Consider the following 15,627-nt stretch of genomic DNA (forward strand, 5'->3'; position numbering starts at 1 on the left):
TATACTTATTCAAATGTTATTTAATAATGAAATCTGTTCATTGCAATAATAAAATCATTATTTAAAAATTATGCAATAATAATATTTAAAAAATTGAGCATTGATTAAATAATAATTAAGAAATGTTAAAATAGTATAAAGATCAGTTGTATACAATAATATTTTCAGAAATAGAAAATGTATTTGCACCAAGCTATTACATTTTTTAAGATAAGTTTCCAAATGTGTCAACTTTCTAAAATTTCTCATTATATTAACTGGGGAGGGGTTTGGTAGATTTGGCTAGAATATTTTTTCAACTTGATCAGAATCTGATTCTCCTGTTTTATGAAATTATATGTAATTTTTATGCTATTAAAATTTCCTCAAGAAATTACATTTTTAATTTACAAAGTATCTCTAATTTAGCAGTTCTAAGTCAAACACTCTGTCCTGTAGAATGGAAAAACATATATGTATCGTCCGTTATTATTAGTAGAGATACATCTATCCCAGATATCATTTTAAGCTATAAGTTCCTTTTATCTTCCATGCTTTTTCTAATATTCGCTATGAAATTTCTTTCTCATCAAATGTGTTTTTAGGTATTTAATTTCGAAAGCTGAAGTAAAATTATATGAAAAAGGCATAATTTTCTGTATTGTTGGTACTTGTGTATTAACAATATACCAGTGATTAAGTTTTCATGTTAATGCGTTGATTATGTTCAGCTTTGATGTGCAGTTAAACCTGAAGTTTGCCACTGGCATCGAGTTAAGTCAAATGTTTATTATGTGGTTAATATATGAGTGTCAGTATTTCTGTGTTTTGAGAATGGGAATCTTGATTTGGTTCTTTTATAACAGCAGTTTTTGCATTGATTCTTACATTAAAAATGAATTTGATTAAGATTATAATAGGTGAAAATCCCCCAATAAATTTCTATAATCTCTATATACCCTCTAGTTAATAAATGTCTTGCTATATGTGAATTTTAAATATATAATAAAATAATTGTAATATCATGGATTATTTTCTATATTCAAGGATAAATCATTCAGATTTTTAATGCAAAGTTTAACTGATACTATTTTTCAATTAGTATTTATTTTATTAAAACTTTACATTCATTAGAAATACTTACTGGAAATTAATAACTGTATTATACTTGCAGACCTAAGCAAAGTTTCAGGATTTAGTGATTAGTGCAGTGACATTCAGATGTTTATCTGAAACAAAACATGTAAGTTTATTTACTTCTTTATTCAGCAGTAATTATTTTTTGTTGTTATTTTTGCTTACTTTCATGAGTATTTTACTTTCTTTTTTCAGATTTTGAAATTGGACTTTATGAGTTGATACGACATTTGATTTTTTTTGTTTAAAAAATTCTGATATGGCAAAAGTAATAGGTAAGCCTATATTTGTAATAATGTCTATAATAAAAGTTCAGTAATTTGATTTCTTTTAATAAATAAAGAAATACTTTGGTTAATATTTTTAAAAAAAAAGAAAGCAAATTTTAAATCTGCATAGTTGTAAAATTAACTTTCACTCATTACAGTTTTGAACTTTCTCTTGAGATAAAATCTTTGATGTTGTTTACTCATTGTGCAACTGTTACTCAATCTACTTTTTAAAAATCATGTTTCATTGTAGCTTTAGTATTCCACTGTTTTCCATTAATATCTAGGCTTTCCTTAAATAGCTTATTTAAACTAACATTTTTGTTAGCTGGTAGAGAGCCTTGATCCCAAAGCAATGTGAGTGATTTATTAAATGCAGTGTGTTTTTTTCACTTCCATGCTTGCAGTTGTGTATCTTTAATTCATGGTATGAAACAATCTATGGCCATGTGCTACCTTTTTTTTTATTTTAGCATCTCTGCTAAATGAAGTAATTTTTCTTCCACTCTCAGATTTGTTTTTCATTCACAGAGAAATGTCCTGATATGAGTGGTATTTTCAGTAAACATGATCACATTTGGTATAAAATCATGTACAACATAAAATCTGCTGTATAAAAATGTATTTCTCTGCATCCATCAAACAAAAATTAAAATGACACAGAAAATAAACTAACACAGATAACTACAGATCATATACAAGGCAGCAAATGAATGGAAAAAATGGGTCAACTTCTTATGTTGTTGCCATAACTAAAGCTGTCACTGGCATTTCACTTTACAGCATTATGATTTAAAAATATTTTGTCCATTTTTTTCTGCTTTGCAAATTCTCATGGCAACATTTTTGAATATTGCAAGAATTATTTTTTATCTCCATTTTGACTTAAATAGGGTTCTTGAATTTTATGTAAATTTTTGAATGAAAAAATACATTCTTGTTTTTATATAGACCTGCTTATATTAGGTAATCTGGAAAATTAAATCTCAGGAATGCATGACTGATAAACTATAAAATTATTATTATAATTATTTTTTGCCTGGAAAGTATTGTCACAAATCATAAAAATATTTTTCGAAAGAAAATGTGAGGAAATATCAAAATCTTGTTTAATTTTTAATTAGCTGATATTTTACTTAACTTCTGTACTTTGAAAAATAGACAGTGATTTTTTTTATTTATTTATTTTTTCATTGAAAGTTTGGGTGTATATTTAACATTAGGAAATAGTTTTGTGCTGAGCCTTGAAAGAATTTACAGTCTTTGAAAAATATTCTGTGTGTTCTTGTGATTAAAAAGGAATTTAAATATGACTTTTGATATTGTTTTCAGTGAATAGAAGCAATGATCATTGGAGAGGAAAATGATGCAACTTTACTTCTAAGAATACAAAACAACAACAAAAAATAGTCTTAAAATGCGTGCTTGCGATGTTTTAACAGTCCAAAAAAGAGATTTCCCATTTTTGGGAATATGCTGGAACCAAAACTGAAGAATTGATCAGCAGCAGTTTAAAACAGTTACCATTATTGCATCTCTATAGAGGTGGGGAAACCATTGCAGGTGCTAAGTTAAAAAATATTTTCAAATTGGTTGAAAATAATTTTATGAATGCAGTCAAAATAAAATTATTTTATATAATATGATTTCTTATGATATATCAAACTCCATTTACATAGAAATATGAAAACCTGTAGTAAAATTTTAATGAAAAATTTTAGAAAATTTAGTTTGATACAACTTTTGTGTAGTTATAATCTGAAGAAAATATGTTTCAATGATTATTTTTAAGTAGTAATGTTACAATTTCTAGAATTCATGCAGAATGAATGAAATATTCATTCTGTCTATAAAAATAATTATAATCTCCAGAAAAAATTAAAGAGCCTTTATTTCTGCTTTGAAAATCAATTCCAATAATAACTGGAATTTTTCAATATAGAAACTATTTTTTAAAATATAATTTATACAAATTATTGTGCTAGAGTAAAAGCCCTTCTAAGCTGCATGTGGTTTAATCATCTGTTAGTTATAATAATCTCATCCACTATAGTCAAAAAAGAATGGAATTTTCTTGAAAACCAATTTGATGGGAAATAGAGAATTTGGGGTAAATCTTTTACTTTAAGGGGATTATGTGTTTTTCTATAATCTGTTTTTCCCTACTCTATTTTATAGTTCATTTTCAGATTTATTTTATGTATTTGAATGAATTTTTAAAAACTATAAAATTAATAGCAGAATGATTGTAGAATTTCAAAATAGCATTGTAGGACCCATTCAGAAATGGGATCATAATTAAATGATTGCTATTGTACATGTTGAAATTCATTCATTGTTTGACTTTACAGATAGCTTAGAATGCGGAAAATGTGGTGAGATCTTCCATCAGTTGGAGGTGTTCATTAAACACAAAATGTCCAATTGCACAGCAAAAGAGGATGAGGAAGAAGATTCTGATACGAAAACAAAAAAGCCAGGTATTTCTTTTCGAAAAGTCATTGCATGCAACTTTTACCAGTTACTCGTCTCTATAATTCAATCAATGCATTTAAATTCTTGTGCTACTTGGGGAGGGAATTGTGTTTAGTTATCTTTTATATGTCATCCTGTAATGAATGGTAAAAAATTAAATTCAAAAGAATCAAAAGTTTTGCTTATTAGATAGAGATCTAGTTTTAGTTGACAGCATAATGTAAAACTCCCTTTTCTCAAAGAGATTGCTTCTTAGCTGCAATCGCCTGAGTTTTGAAATCATGATTGTGTTTCCTTTGGACCGAACTAGTTTCCAAGATCTCCTCTCAGTTGCAGATGGTATCTCATATATGTTTCATGTGGCAAGGAGATATGTGAATATGCTATATAAAAATATCCATATATATTTTATAAATAATAAAGTTGAAGAGGAGATTTTAATATAATTATATTGTGTGGGTCATTAAAATTCAGCGAAATGCAAATCGCTTTCTTGTACCATTTATTTTTAGTATAATAGGCTTTTTTATTTCCTATCTTTGTAATTCATTCAAAATATGTGGATCAAGTAGCTAACCAATTAGGAATCATCAGGGAAGTCAGGAAAAATCAGTAAAATTTATTATAAAACTGAAAAGTTTTTTTTATGGTAATTTTTATCGAACATGATAATTTGCTGGTATGTGTTCATAAGTAGAACAAAACATTGTTGACAACTAATAGAAATGGACTGATGTTCTAAAACAGGCAATGGAAGAGAAAGATTCGCCCCCATACCTAATTTATTGCATATTTATATAAGTATATAATATTTTAACTGAAAGTTTTTTTCAGAATGACCAATTATCGATATAATTAACGAAAATGGTTTTGCGCACAATGGAAAAATTCAACCAAACTAAAGCGCAGTTCCTGCTACTGTTATGATTTTAAGCTTTAATCATTCTCTTTTATTTAAAAATATATGTGAAGCTATCCCCCTCCCTTTTTCTTCCCTCAAATGTCAAATCAATCATATTGCATATTATGATAGTGAAAGTATGAATCTTGGGTATTAATATTCAAAACTGGTTGTGAAATTTTAACCCATTATTATAATTCTAAAACAGTTTATTTTAACTAAATAAGTATTTTACAAAAATTGTTTTGCCCACTCTTCTTGGAGATCTTTTTTTTGTTGTTGTTTTTTTTTTTTTTTTTGAATTATGAAGTATCAAACATTATTGCCAATATTTCCGTAAAACTTTATATTATTAACACAGATTATTAAATTCTTCATATGAATGGATGCCATGAAATGGGCAATTATTGCTAATATTTTCTTTTAATGTTTTTGTGTGTGTATGTTAGTTTAAAATTCCCCATACATTCAACAAAATGCTTTATAATTTAAAAATAATATTAAACACAAAAAATGAATTTGTTTGTTACATTATAGGTGCACATGCCTCTTGTATGACAAGAACATGTTGTGCAATAATTAAAGAGAATATAATAACGCAGCATTGTTTTGAAGATATTAGAAATGCCCGAAAAATAACAGGGAAATGTCTTTTAAAAAAAACCTTAAAAAGTCAAGGAACATCAAACAGTAGAAATGTTAGCCAACCCTGTGAATTATTCTTGCCCACTTGCAAATAAATAAATACTGAAAATAGTAAATGTGATATATGGGCAAAAATTTATAAAGTTTGTAGATTACATCTGTTAAATGTTTTTTCATGCCTCGTGACTTATCTAAAATTAGATATGCATCCTAATCTTGCCCTTTTTATAAGTATCCATTGGAACTAATATGCTTATAATGGTTCACTAGTCCACCTAAAAAATTATTATTTATAAAATTATAATTTTAGTTAGATAGCAAATGTTGATTTCTAAAACATAAATTCAGGTATGAAAAGAATTCTTCATTACCATGATATTACTTAAATCAAAGATTCCCATACTTATATGCAACTTCAGCCCATTTACAAGAAAAAGAAATTCCAGTGCTCCTTTCTATTATAATTGAGTAATCATGTATGAGAAAATATTAATGTATAATATCTATTCTTATTCGTTTTATCCATTTTTTTTAAATTTATTTATTTTAAGAGTTGCAAAATAGAAATTTAAACAACAATCAAAGAAGTAAAAAAAAAATGTTAAAAATTTAAAAATAAGCATAAAATTAATTAGATAAAAATATATATAATTATGAGATGATTGAGGCTGGGAAAGTTTAACAATTTGATAATGTCAGATTCAAATTTCATTAACATTCGCTGCAATGACCCTGTTTGTTGATGTGTAATCTCTTTCTTCTTTTAGAAAGTAATTAATCTATTGAACTGAGCCCACGCTCAGCCAAATACAATGAAAGAAGAAGAACAAAAAAAATTTTAAGTTTCTTTACTTTGACTTACAATCCAGGGTGAAAAGTTGCTATTGTTTTTAGAAACCATAACTCCTGGTATCCATTTTTGAATTTTGCCTTTGGTTCTTTATTTGTTGTGAACTCTGCAACCTTCTCATCTAAATTTGATGATTCTGTTGTAACTGTTTTTATGAAGGGTTTTAAAATTAAACAGTATTTGTATAACCACAGTTAATATGAAAACCCAGTAGTTCAAATATGTTACATTAATTTCCTAAATAGGTAGGTAGCCACAGTCACTCCTTTTAACTGTCTTCCTACCTCCTATTTGTCTCTTGACCCATCAGTGGAGGGCACTGTGGGCCTATGGCTTAAATGTACTGCAAGAAAAGTAACTATATTCCAAGAATAATATTATTACTTTTCTAATGTAACATGCATAGCATTGTAATAGTTAAAAAAAAATTCAACCCCAATTAATTTATGAATTTCTACATTTATAGACCTTGCCAAACTGGTGAGTGATTTTTAAATATACCTGTCTTTGTAATTGATAATTAAAAAAACAGAATAAGTTTTATGAAGGGAATTTGGTATATCTGACTAGGTGGGAGGAAAGATTTGTAAACAAATACTGCAGATTTCGGTTTTTTAGGGAAAGTGAGTCCACAGAAATTCTTTTTGTCCATAGAATTGTGAACATTAGGACTGAAAAATTATGAATTGGATAAATAAAATTTGCTATATTATTATGCTATCAAAATTGTAGATCTAAATCACAATGTTTACAATTTGACAAAAGGAAGATGTTCAAATTGCATGCTCAGTTTTCTTCATTATATTTTGAAGCATAATATGTTTGATATGATTCTTATTTAGTTTGCAAGCTTAGATTGGATTCTTATTAAATATGTTTGCAATCACTAGCTGATTTCCCTCCCCGCTGTATCTTGTCTTGTTTATTATCAAGTTTGTGGAAATATACCAAATTTTCTTTAATTAATATCCTAATAAATGTCACGTATTAAAAAATATTTTCTTCCAGTTAAAAAAAGTGAAGGAAGCATGAAAGGTGTCAGCAGAATGAGTAAAGGTATTGAAAAAGCAAAGAATATGAACCGAGTGAGCCCAAAATTCTTACCCAAGAAATCCAAATTAATGATGCTTGAATCAGAATCTCCCAAGCTCAAGGGTGTCACTGGATACTTGTGGAAAGTGAGTTTTCAAATGAAAGCTTTGCATTTTCTTATAAAATCTTTAATGTGCATCTGTTGACAAGTAACTAGGTTATATATATATATATATTCACATGCCTATTTGTTGTCTATATCAATTAGGAACCTATTTGTATATAGGGTTCAATCAGGTTTCATGGGCAAAAGATGGAATACCTTACAATAAACATTTTTTGCATAGAAATGAAAGAATTTTAGTGACATGATGAAGAACTTAAATGAGATGTAGACTTGAGTATTAAGTGCCTACTTAGAGTAGTTATTTCTTCACATTAAATAAAACTGTTCACTAAAAGAAGTATATGTATGTCAGCATTAATAAATAGATAGACATACATTTTTTTTTAAATGTCAAGTATTTTTAGTCTTCCTAGATATTTTGACAAAACCCTTTACACAGCCCATCCAAAATTTTATGCTAAGTTTTTTACAGAGGCTTCGAAACTTGGATTATTGTTGATAGATATAATGTTAGGTATGATTGAAAGCTTTGTTATGGAGAAATAGTTGTCATGGTTGCTGTTAATTAATGTATTTTCTTCATAATATTATATTTTGTATTTTTGTAACTTATTACTTGTGTCTATACTCTATGACAAAAATGTTTGCTGCAGTATACACTACCATCTGTGAAAGTTTTGCCCACGATTTCTGGTTTACCACATATATTCAGGGTTAAAATGCAACTTGTTTGAAATTGGTTAGACTTTCTTCTTTATTGACATTTATTGTTATTGAAAATTTAAGTGAGAATTTCTGATTCCCCTGAACTCTCTCTCTCTTTTTTTTTTTTTTTTTTTTTTTTTTTTCTGCTTATCATCAAGCGAAAGACTTGTGTGTGTGTCTGTGCGTGCGTGTGTGTCTGTGCGTGTGAGTGAGTGATCGAAAAAATGGAACTTTTGGAATTTCAATTTATTCCACCATGGCAGTCATGTACAGAGGAAAAGTGTAAGAGATGTGTCAGTCTATATTTCACCACAAGAGCAAAAAAAGACAGAAATGTTTCCCTTCAGTGATTTTTCTTCTGATAGGGATTTCTTTGCCATCTATAGGCATAGAAAAGAAATTTTTAGGTATCTTTAAAAGAATGTTCTAAGCTTTAGGAATTTTTCATCCCTTTACTATGAGAATGAGAAAATGATTAAGCCAGCAATTTTCTTGAACATGTGTTAAAAATAATTAAATAAAGAGTGGGAATTGGATCAGGAAATAAGAGAAGTTTTAGAATGTTAATATAGGCTAAATTAAAATAAAAATTATTAAATTAATTAGGAAAGATTAAGAGACCGTTTTATATATATATTCATTCTTTGAATTTTCTTAAAAACTATAAAACTGATATTAAAAGTTTAATTGTGTATGTCAAAAAGAACTTTATCAAATGAAATAGTCTATTTCTAAAAGCTGAAAGTTAGACACTTTTGATTATTAATATTTTTGACACCATTCTATTTCTATCAGAGAAATATTGGCTTAGCTATAAAATTGCAAATAAAAATGGAAATTAATTTGTAATGTAGAAAGAATTGTAGCTGTCAAAATATTGATTTTCAAGATTTAGTTGAATCTTCAAGCTTTATCTCTTTCCCGAAGTTCAAAAACCATTTTTAGAAATATTATCTCTGGTCGAAAATTTAGTAATAAGAAATTTCACTCAAAGTCTTGATACTAAAACTAGTTTTTCATCAAATTTTGGAAAAATTCTATAATTCTAGGAAGCCTGATTCTTTGTATGATAACTGCAAAACATAAATAAAAAAAAAGAAATATGGCTTTGTTTTATCTCTGAAATTGTAGTATCTTTCATATTTTGTCTACCAAATTTGTCAGATGTTTGATTGTTAGTGATAGTATTTTAGAATTGTATAAAGCTTAAGAAATAAAATTTGAAATGTGATCTTAATATTACAATTATAAAATGCTGTCAGATAATAGAGCCAATCTTCTACAAAGAGGATGCATAATTGTTTCTCTTTTTTGTACCCTGAACACAATATATTATTTATGTGAAAGTCGAGATATAGTACTCTTCTTTGTTACAAAGATTTTAATACAGGCTTTGAGATTATTTTTATTTTTTTAGAAACGTCTCCTGCAAGAGCAGCAAAAGCAGCTAATGCGGGCTAAGCGCAAGTCCATGATGTCTGAGGAAGAACCTTTTGATCCAGTGGGAGATTCCTCTGACTCTGATTCCAGCCTCATAGGAGAGCGATGTGGACAATGCTCTGGATGTCTTATGGAAGAAGATTGTATGGAGTGTGAAGTGTGTCTGGTGAGTTTAATTAATTAAATTATAGGAAGCTTGAAGCTATAAAGATAAATCTTGGTGTATGCACAAAAATGGTTGGTTTTCTACTTTTCCTTATGGGAAATCCATCTGTCTGCCTGTTGGTATGCATATGAACATGGTAATTCAAATTTTTAATTTTATCCCTTTTATGTGCTAATATTTCAGGTACATTTAATGTTATTCTGTATCAAAATATATAAATTAGATATAAAATATTGAATTTTGCTGTCTATAATATCATTGACCACTGCTGTCAGTAATATTGAATGGAAAAATATATATCTGCCCATTTGATTTGCTTCACTATCAGATGTGAAATCTAGTTTCTGTTTTGGCATGTAGCAACTGAAACAAGTGTTTTTATTATTTTATGTTTAAAATGATGGATTTATCAACATCCAAATAAAGATAGGCATATGTAAAGATAAATGAGGGGTCATAAAAATATTATTTCTTAAGCATTCCTCCAATTATCCCAAGATTTTCTGCTACAGCTTTCATTAATTAATTTGTGACAATCATACCTAAGATATTATTAACAGAATAACAACCATCTAGGTGTAGGTACCTCTTGAAAATTAAATATTTTTATTCAAAAAAAAGATTTGTACATAAATGAATTCATTTAAATTTTCAAATGGAATGGGTAAATGTTCTTTTGTCCTGTTGAAAATTGCATTTGTATCAGTACAACTGTGTGTGTCTAAAGGAACAAACAAATGTCTTTCAGGATTCTGAAACGAGTGTTTTTGTTTTTACACTTGTGATTTGCCAATGGGTAGAAGGATGAGTTTTTATTTTGCTCCCAAATAATCTGAGTTCACCCGGTTGCCAAGTGCAAACATATCTTCCTTTCATATTTCCTCTCCTCCCTCTCTCTTTGCTACCTTCTGATGTAAGCACAGAGGGTTTCAATGAGCATTATAAAGAGTAATTCTTTAAATATTTTGTGAAAAAACTAGCCTTCTATGTATATTTATATTAAAAGCTATGTTCTCTGAGGAGAGGAATCCATTTTTTTTCTCTTCAAAAATAGTGCATGTCAAATGGTAACAAACATTAACTGAACTTAAAAAGTTCAAATTTGCCGATGATATACTTCAATTTAAAATGTAATATTGTAATTAAATACATTGTTGCTGGGCTCGTACCTCCCATTGTACCATCTCAAATAATTTGTCCCTCTTTTATAGCGAAAGATGGAAGATCCAGATGTTGATGATTTGTGCATCATGAGGGAATGTACTGCAGAAGCTGTAAGAATTTATTATTATTTTTAAAATAGGTATGGTGGGAGATTTTTCTATTATTTTATGAATTTGATTTATAAACTTTTCTCTAGGATGGTGAAGTATACAAAGTAGAAAAAATTGTTGCAAAACGATTTCGACATGGGCGTTTTGAATACCTCATTAAATGGAAAGGATATTCTAGGTAGGTTTTTGTGGAATAAAATTTTTCTTTATCTTACAGCACTTAAATGGATACGGACATGACATATTTTCAAAGAAATGCAAATTTCAGCATTTTAAAAATGCATTATTTTTGAGATCAAATTCGTAATTTTTCCTTTATGTAATAATTATACGATATGTTTAATATCTCAGGCACTTTTTTATATGAATATATTCATCTCATTGCTCATTTAATCATACTTATTTTACGTCTTACTTCGACTTACTACTACTTACTTCAATGTGTATAGGTTTAGCAAAATGAATTTTGGCTTTTTTTGTTCCAAGCCTTTGTTTTATTTCTTAGTAATTTTCTATATTAACTAGATCCTTTATTAATTTCTATTCTGATGCTAGGCTTCCTGGGGCATTTTATTTCATACATACATTGAGAAAATTTTGTAATTCACAAAAAAAAAAAAAAACTAACTGACCTTATGATTTCAATGAACCTTCACACTGTATAAAGCTATCTTTCAAAAATTATAATTTTTGCTTTGCTAATGAAATTACATCGCCCTCTTGAAACAAGGTGTGTAGCATCATGATAAGTGTTTTAATTTGAAAACCAGTTTCAAGCACCTTAAAAATGCTTAATTCTTTAATAAGGTCCTTAAAAAAAGGTGCTTTATTTTCTCAAGAAGGGCGAAGACAGCATCCCCTCCCCCCATATGTTGAATACAATAATTCAAAAACATAGTTAAGGCTTGTTTATCAGACATCTCAAGAAAGAAAACCAAGAAAAGGGAAAATTTGGACAATGAATCCAGGATGAAATAGATCCAGGGATTCCCACACATATTAAGCTAATGCTTTATGAGCCTTTCCCTTCCCCCTACTGCCTTCAAAAAAATATTTCAAGTGGCTTTTTCCCCCCAACTTCTTGGATTTGTTTCTGTTATTTATAGACACTAGCAGTTATTAAGGTATTTTCATTTCTTTTGCCTTTCTGCAAATTTTTTAAATCTAAAGTGAGATTTTTTTTTAATGCAAGTTTTTATTAAATTTTTGGAATGCTAAACATTAAAAAAAAAATGCCTTTACTAAACTTTAAAAATAAAAAGCAATAAGATTTTTTTTTTTTAATAATCTGTCCATTTCTATTAAAAAATGATCTGAAGGCACATTTAGAATATGGTTTTGATCCATTGACAATTTTATGGCAGTTTTGCCAATTTTATGATAGGAGCCATTCTGGAATGCTTAGTTCTTGGCTTTAGAAGACTTCAACTACAATTTCAAAATTCTGCAATTACTGCAGGAGGAAATTTAAACTTTCATCCCAGCTATGCTGAATCTTATTCATTGCTGCATATATAAAAATCAAATACATAAGTTTTGGTCATGCTATGCTTCTTCTATGTTTTTATTGACATTTTCAGAAATAGTGTATCCATTTGAATAAACTCCTTGTTATTTTTAAGAAATAAAGAAAAAATTATCATATATCTTTATTGTTAATTTTATAAAAGTTGTCTGAATTTTTTTGATGTTGATAGTTTCTTCATTCTTACAGTCCTTTATTATTTTTATCAGAACCAAAAAGGCATAATTTGTTTTGCAATTGAAGACATTGTGAAGTAAATGCTGTATTTTACAGTAGTAAATGCTGAAATTTTAAAGAATGTTGTTAAAATTAATTATAAAAGTTAATAAAAACTATGCATTATTATTATAAAACAAAATAACTTATGCATAAAACACAGGTGTGTTTTTTTATGCATACGTGTACAAAAGTGTTCATTTTTGGCGAAGCTGCTTAAAAGTACTTAATTTTTGCTGTAGTTTCTCACTATGCATCTTATGAAAATTTCTAGAATTTTTGAAATAGCATCATCCTTTATTTAAATAGAATATTTATAGTTAAAGTTATAAGTTTAAACACTTCGTTTGGTAAAAGATTATAAAAAATGCTTCAAAAACAGTAGAGTCGTATTGAATGCTTCTCTAGGAGATCATTGGTATATGTGTGGTTATATTTATTGTGTCTTTTGCTAATTAACATAGACTGCTGTCTGTCCTTGTGTATTAATTCATTTTCTGACAATAAAATTGTTGTTTTCCTTGCAAATTATTGTTCCTCTTTAGTTTACAACATTTCCATGTTTGGTAAGTTTTTTCATGAGACATTCTAAATTGATTTTATCTCTATGGGTTTTCCATTTAATAACTTACAGATCTGTTTATAAGTTTTTAATGTAATCCCCATTGCCCGTTCATCAAACAGAAATCCCATTTTTCAAGTAAAATTTCACTTCATCCTGACCATTGATTCTTACTAATTGCAACTTTAATTATAATTATATATTTATTTTATGGCATAAAAGTAATTAATTATTTGTTTCTTAGAGAGTTATTGATATGTAATTTAACATACTATTTTAGTGCTGAGAATACTTGGGAACCTAAGGAGAATATCCTAAGTCCTGCTCTTTTAGAGGATTTTGAAAGAAGACAGAGAATGATGTCAAAGCGATCACCACAAAACATGCATGGAATGCCAAGGAAGAGGAAAAAGTTTTATTATACAGTATGTAAACTCATCTTTTTGGCTTCAATTCTTGCTTTTAAAAAATTTGCTTGGAATCATAAAATTTTATCGCATGAGCGATATTCAGTCATTTATAGTGTGATTACTTCTTACTTAATACTAATAAAAAGTATTCTAATTTTTATATTTACTTTTCAAGGAATCCAGTGATGACTCTAGTCATGATGAAACGCGTGCTTCCAGAATGTTTTCTCCGGCAACAGCTTTGGATGCCCAACGAGGCCGTTCCAGCAAGAAGGCTGCCATGAACTTCATCAAGACTGTATGCAAAAAAGGGCGGCGTCCCAGTCCAGAAGTTCTCCATGTTCCAACATTATCATCTGATTCTGAGTCAAGGTCGCCTTCTCCAGAATTGTCTAAAAAAAAGATAATTATTGAAGTACCTGACCCTAAAGAGAAGGGAAAATATATCCGAGTAAAAGGTGAAGCTAGGAAGATAAAATTTCTTAAAGACTGTGATCTACAACCTGTTGTGGATCTTGGTAAACCTGTTCCAAATAATGATGAGGACATACAAGCTTTAGTCTTTGAGGATATTGTTCAAAGGCGGGTTGCTAAATTGAGGGAAAAGGAGATGCAGAAACGAATTGGAGAAGCAAAACAGAAGCCAACTGGTCTTCACAAGGCTCGAGGCAATGAATTTTCTCCAAAAATTGTTACCCCTGTTAAGACAATTTCTTCTAAAGTTGGGGAGACTAAATTTGGTAAACTGCTTGAATATGGTGCTGAAAAGAAAAAGCGTATTGGCTACCAGCAGAAAATTGAGAGTCTAATGGAAAAGAATGCTGAAGACATGGAGACAACATTAGATGACTTCGATGATAGTGGAGATTTCAAAACTCTAGCAGAATTGAGGGAAAGTCTTCGACAGAATGCAAAGAAGGAAGAGAAGACTATTGCCAAACCAAAGGTATCATCTCCTACACCTAAGGCAGGTGCCAGGAAGAACTTCCCCAGGCCTCTGAAACCAAAGGGAGCCCTTTCAACCCAGCCATCCACTCAGAACATAGGAGGAGTTTCTAACCCAGTAGTTGGTGTTAAAGGAAAAGATTCAACAAACGAAAGAGTGTTTGTAGTTATGCCTGATGGAAGTATGGTGGAAGTAAGCACTGCTAAAACAGATTCTAATGTACCAAAGGCACCTGTGGAAACAACTCAGAAGAAGATATTGCCCAAGGAAAAAACCAAAGCAGTCAGCAAATCTGTGGTAAGTGTTGGATTTTCTATATCAAGTATTTCATTTACGAAGAAGAAAAAATGAATATATTCTTATATATCTTTCCTTTTTATCTGTTTTATAAAACTGATATTTTGTATAAGTTTTAATGTTCATATTTAATACATATAACACAAAGAGCATATCAAGTTTTTTTCAACGTGTCAAACATTTTATTGTGTAGCCTACAAGTTGGCAAAAGATTTTTTTTTACCAGAATATATGAACTATTTGAGACAACACATTGTCATAAATTGCTGAAATGAAAGGTGAAATTTTTTAGATTTCAAATTTACTCTGCTTGAATTTGATATACCACACAGTGCCATTGTATTTGCTTGTTACTTCTTAAAAAATTTTAAAGTGAGAAGATACTCTGTGCAGGGGTGTTTGTGCTCCGGGGAAACCCCGGAATTCCGGGGATTTTGAACTTCGATACCCGGAAATTCCGGGGATCGTCGTTCAAAAGGAAGTAGGAATAATAATGAATTATTTATTTTGATCTGGGTAATTTTGTTTGCTTTGAAAGCAGAAAACGCAAGGTCAGTGTGTGTGGTGAAAACTTTTCCTTTCTTTCTCCAAAGGCAGTGATAATGCATGAAAAGGGGGGAAAAACTTCTTTTTTGTTCTTTCCTTATTGCGAGTTATGACTCATTCCCCCG

The 15,627-nt window shown here is 29.1% G+C and overlaps 1 protein-coding gene across 2 annotated transcripts in view; it reads left to right on the top strand.

Moving 5' to 3' along the window:
- Positions 1-15,627, top strand: part of LOC129959791 (uncharacterized) — a 51,024-nt gene that overhangs the window by 1,427 nt on the left and 33,970 nt on the right. For both annotated transcript variants that reach the window (XM_056072759.1, XM_056072706.1), the window contains 9 exons: positions 1,154-1,222; positions 1,312-1,391; positions 3,737-3,865; positions 7,265-7,434; positions 9,538-9,726; positions 10,938-11,000; positions 11,087-11,178; positions 13,584-13,728; positions 13,889-14,956. In XM_056072759.1, coding sequence (XP_055928734.1) covers positions 1,376-1,391; positions 3,737-3,865; positions 7,265-7,434; positions 9,538-9,726; positions 10,938-11,000; positions 11,087-11,178; positions 13,584-13,728; positions 13,889-14,956 — 1,872 coding nt within the window. In that variant the 5' untranslated portion in view covers positions 1,154-1,222; positions 1,312-1,375. The remainder of the gene's footprint in view (positions 1-1,153; positions 1,223-1,311; positions 1,392-3,736; positions 3,866-7,264; positions 7,435-9,537; positions 9,727-10,937; positions 11,001-11,086; positions 11,179-13,583; positions 13,729-13,888; positions 14,957-15,627) is intronic.

Source organism: Argiope bruennichi, chromosome 1, assembly GCF_947563725.1.
Source record: "Argiope bruennichi chromosome 1, qqArgBrue1.1, whole genome shotgun sequence".
Lineage (NCBI taxonomy): Eukaryota > Metazoa > Arthropoda > Arachnida > Araneae > Araneidae > Argiope > Argiope bruennichi.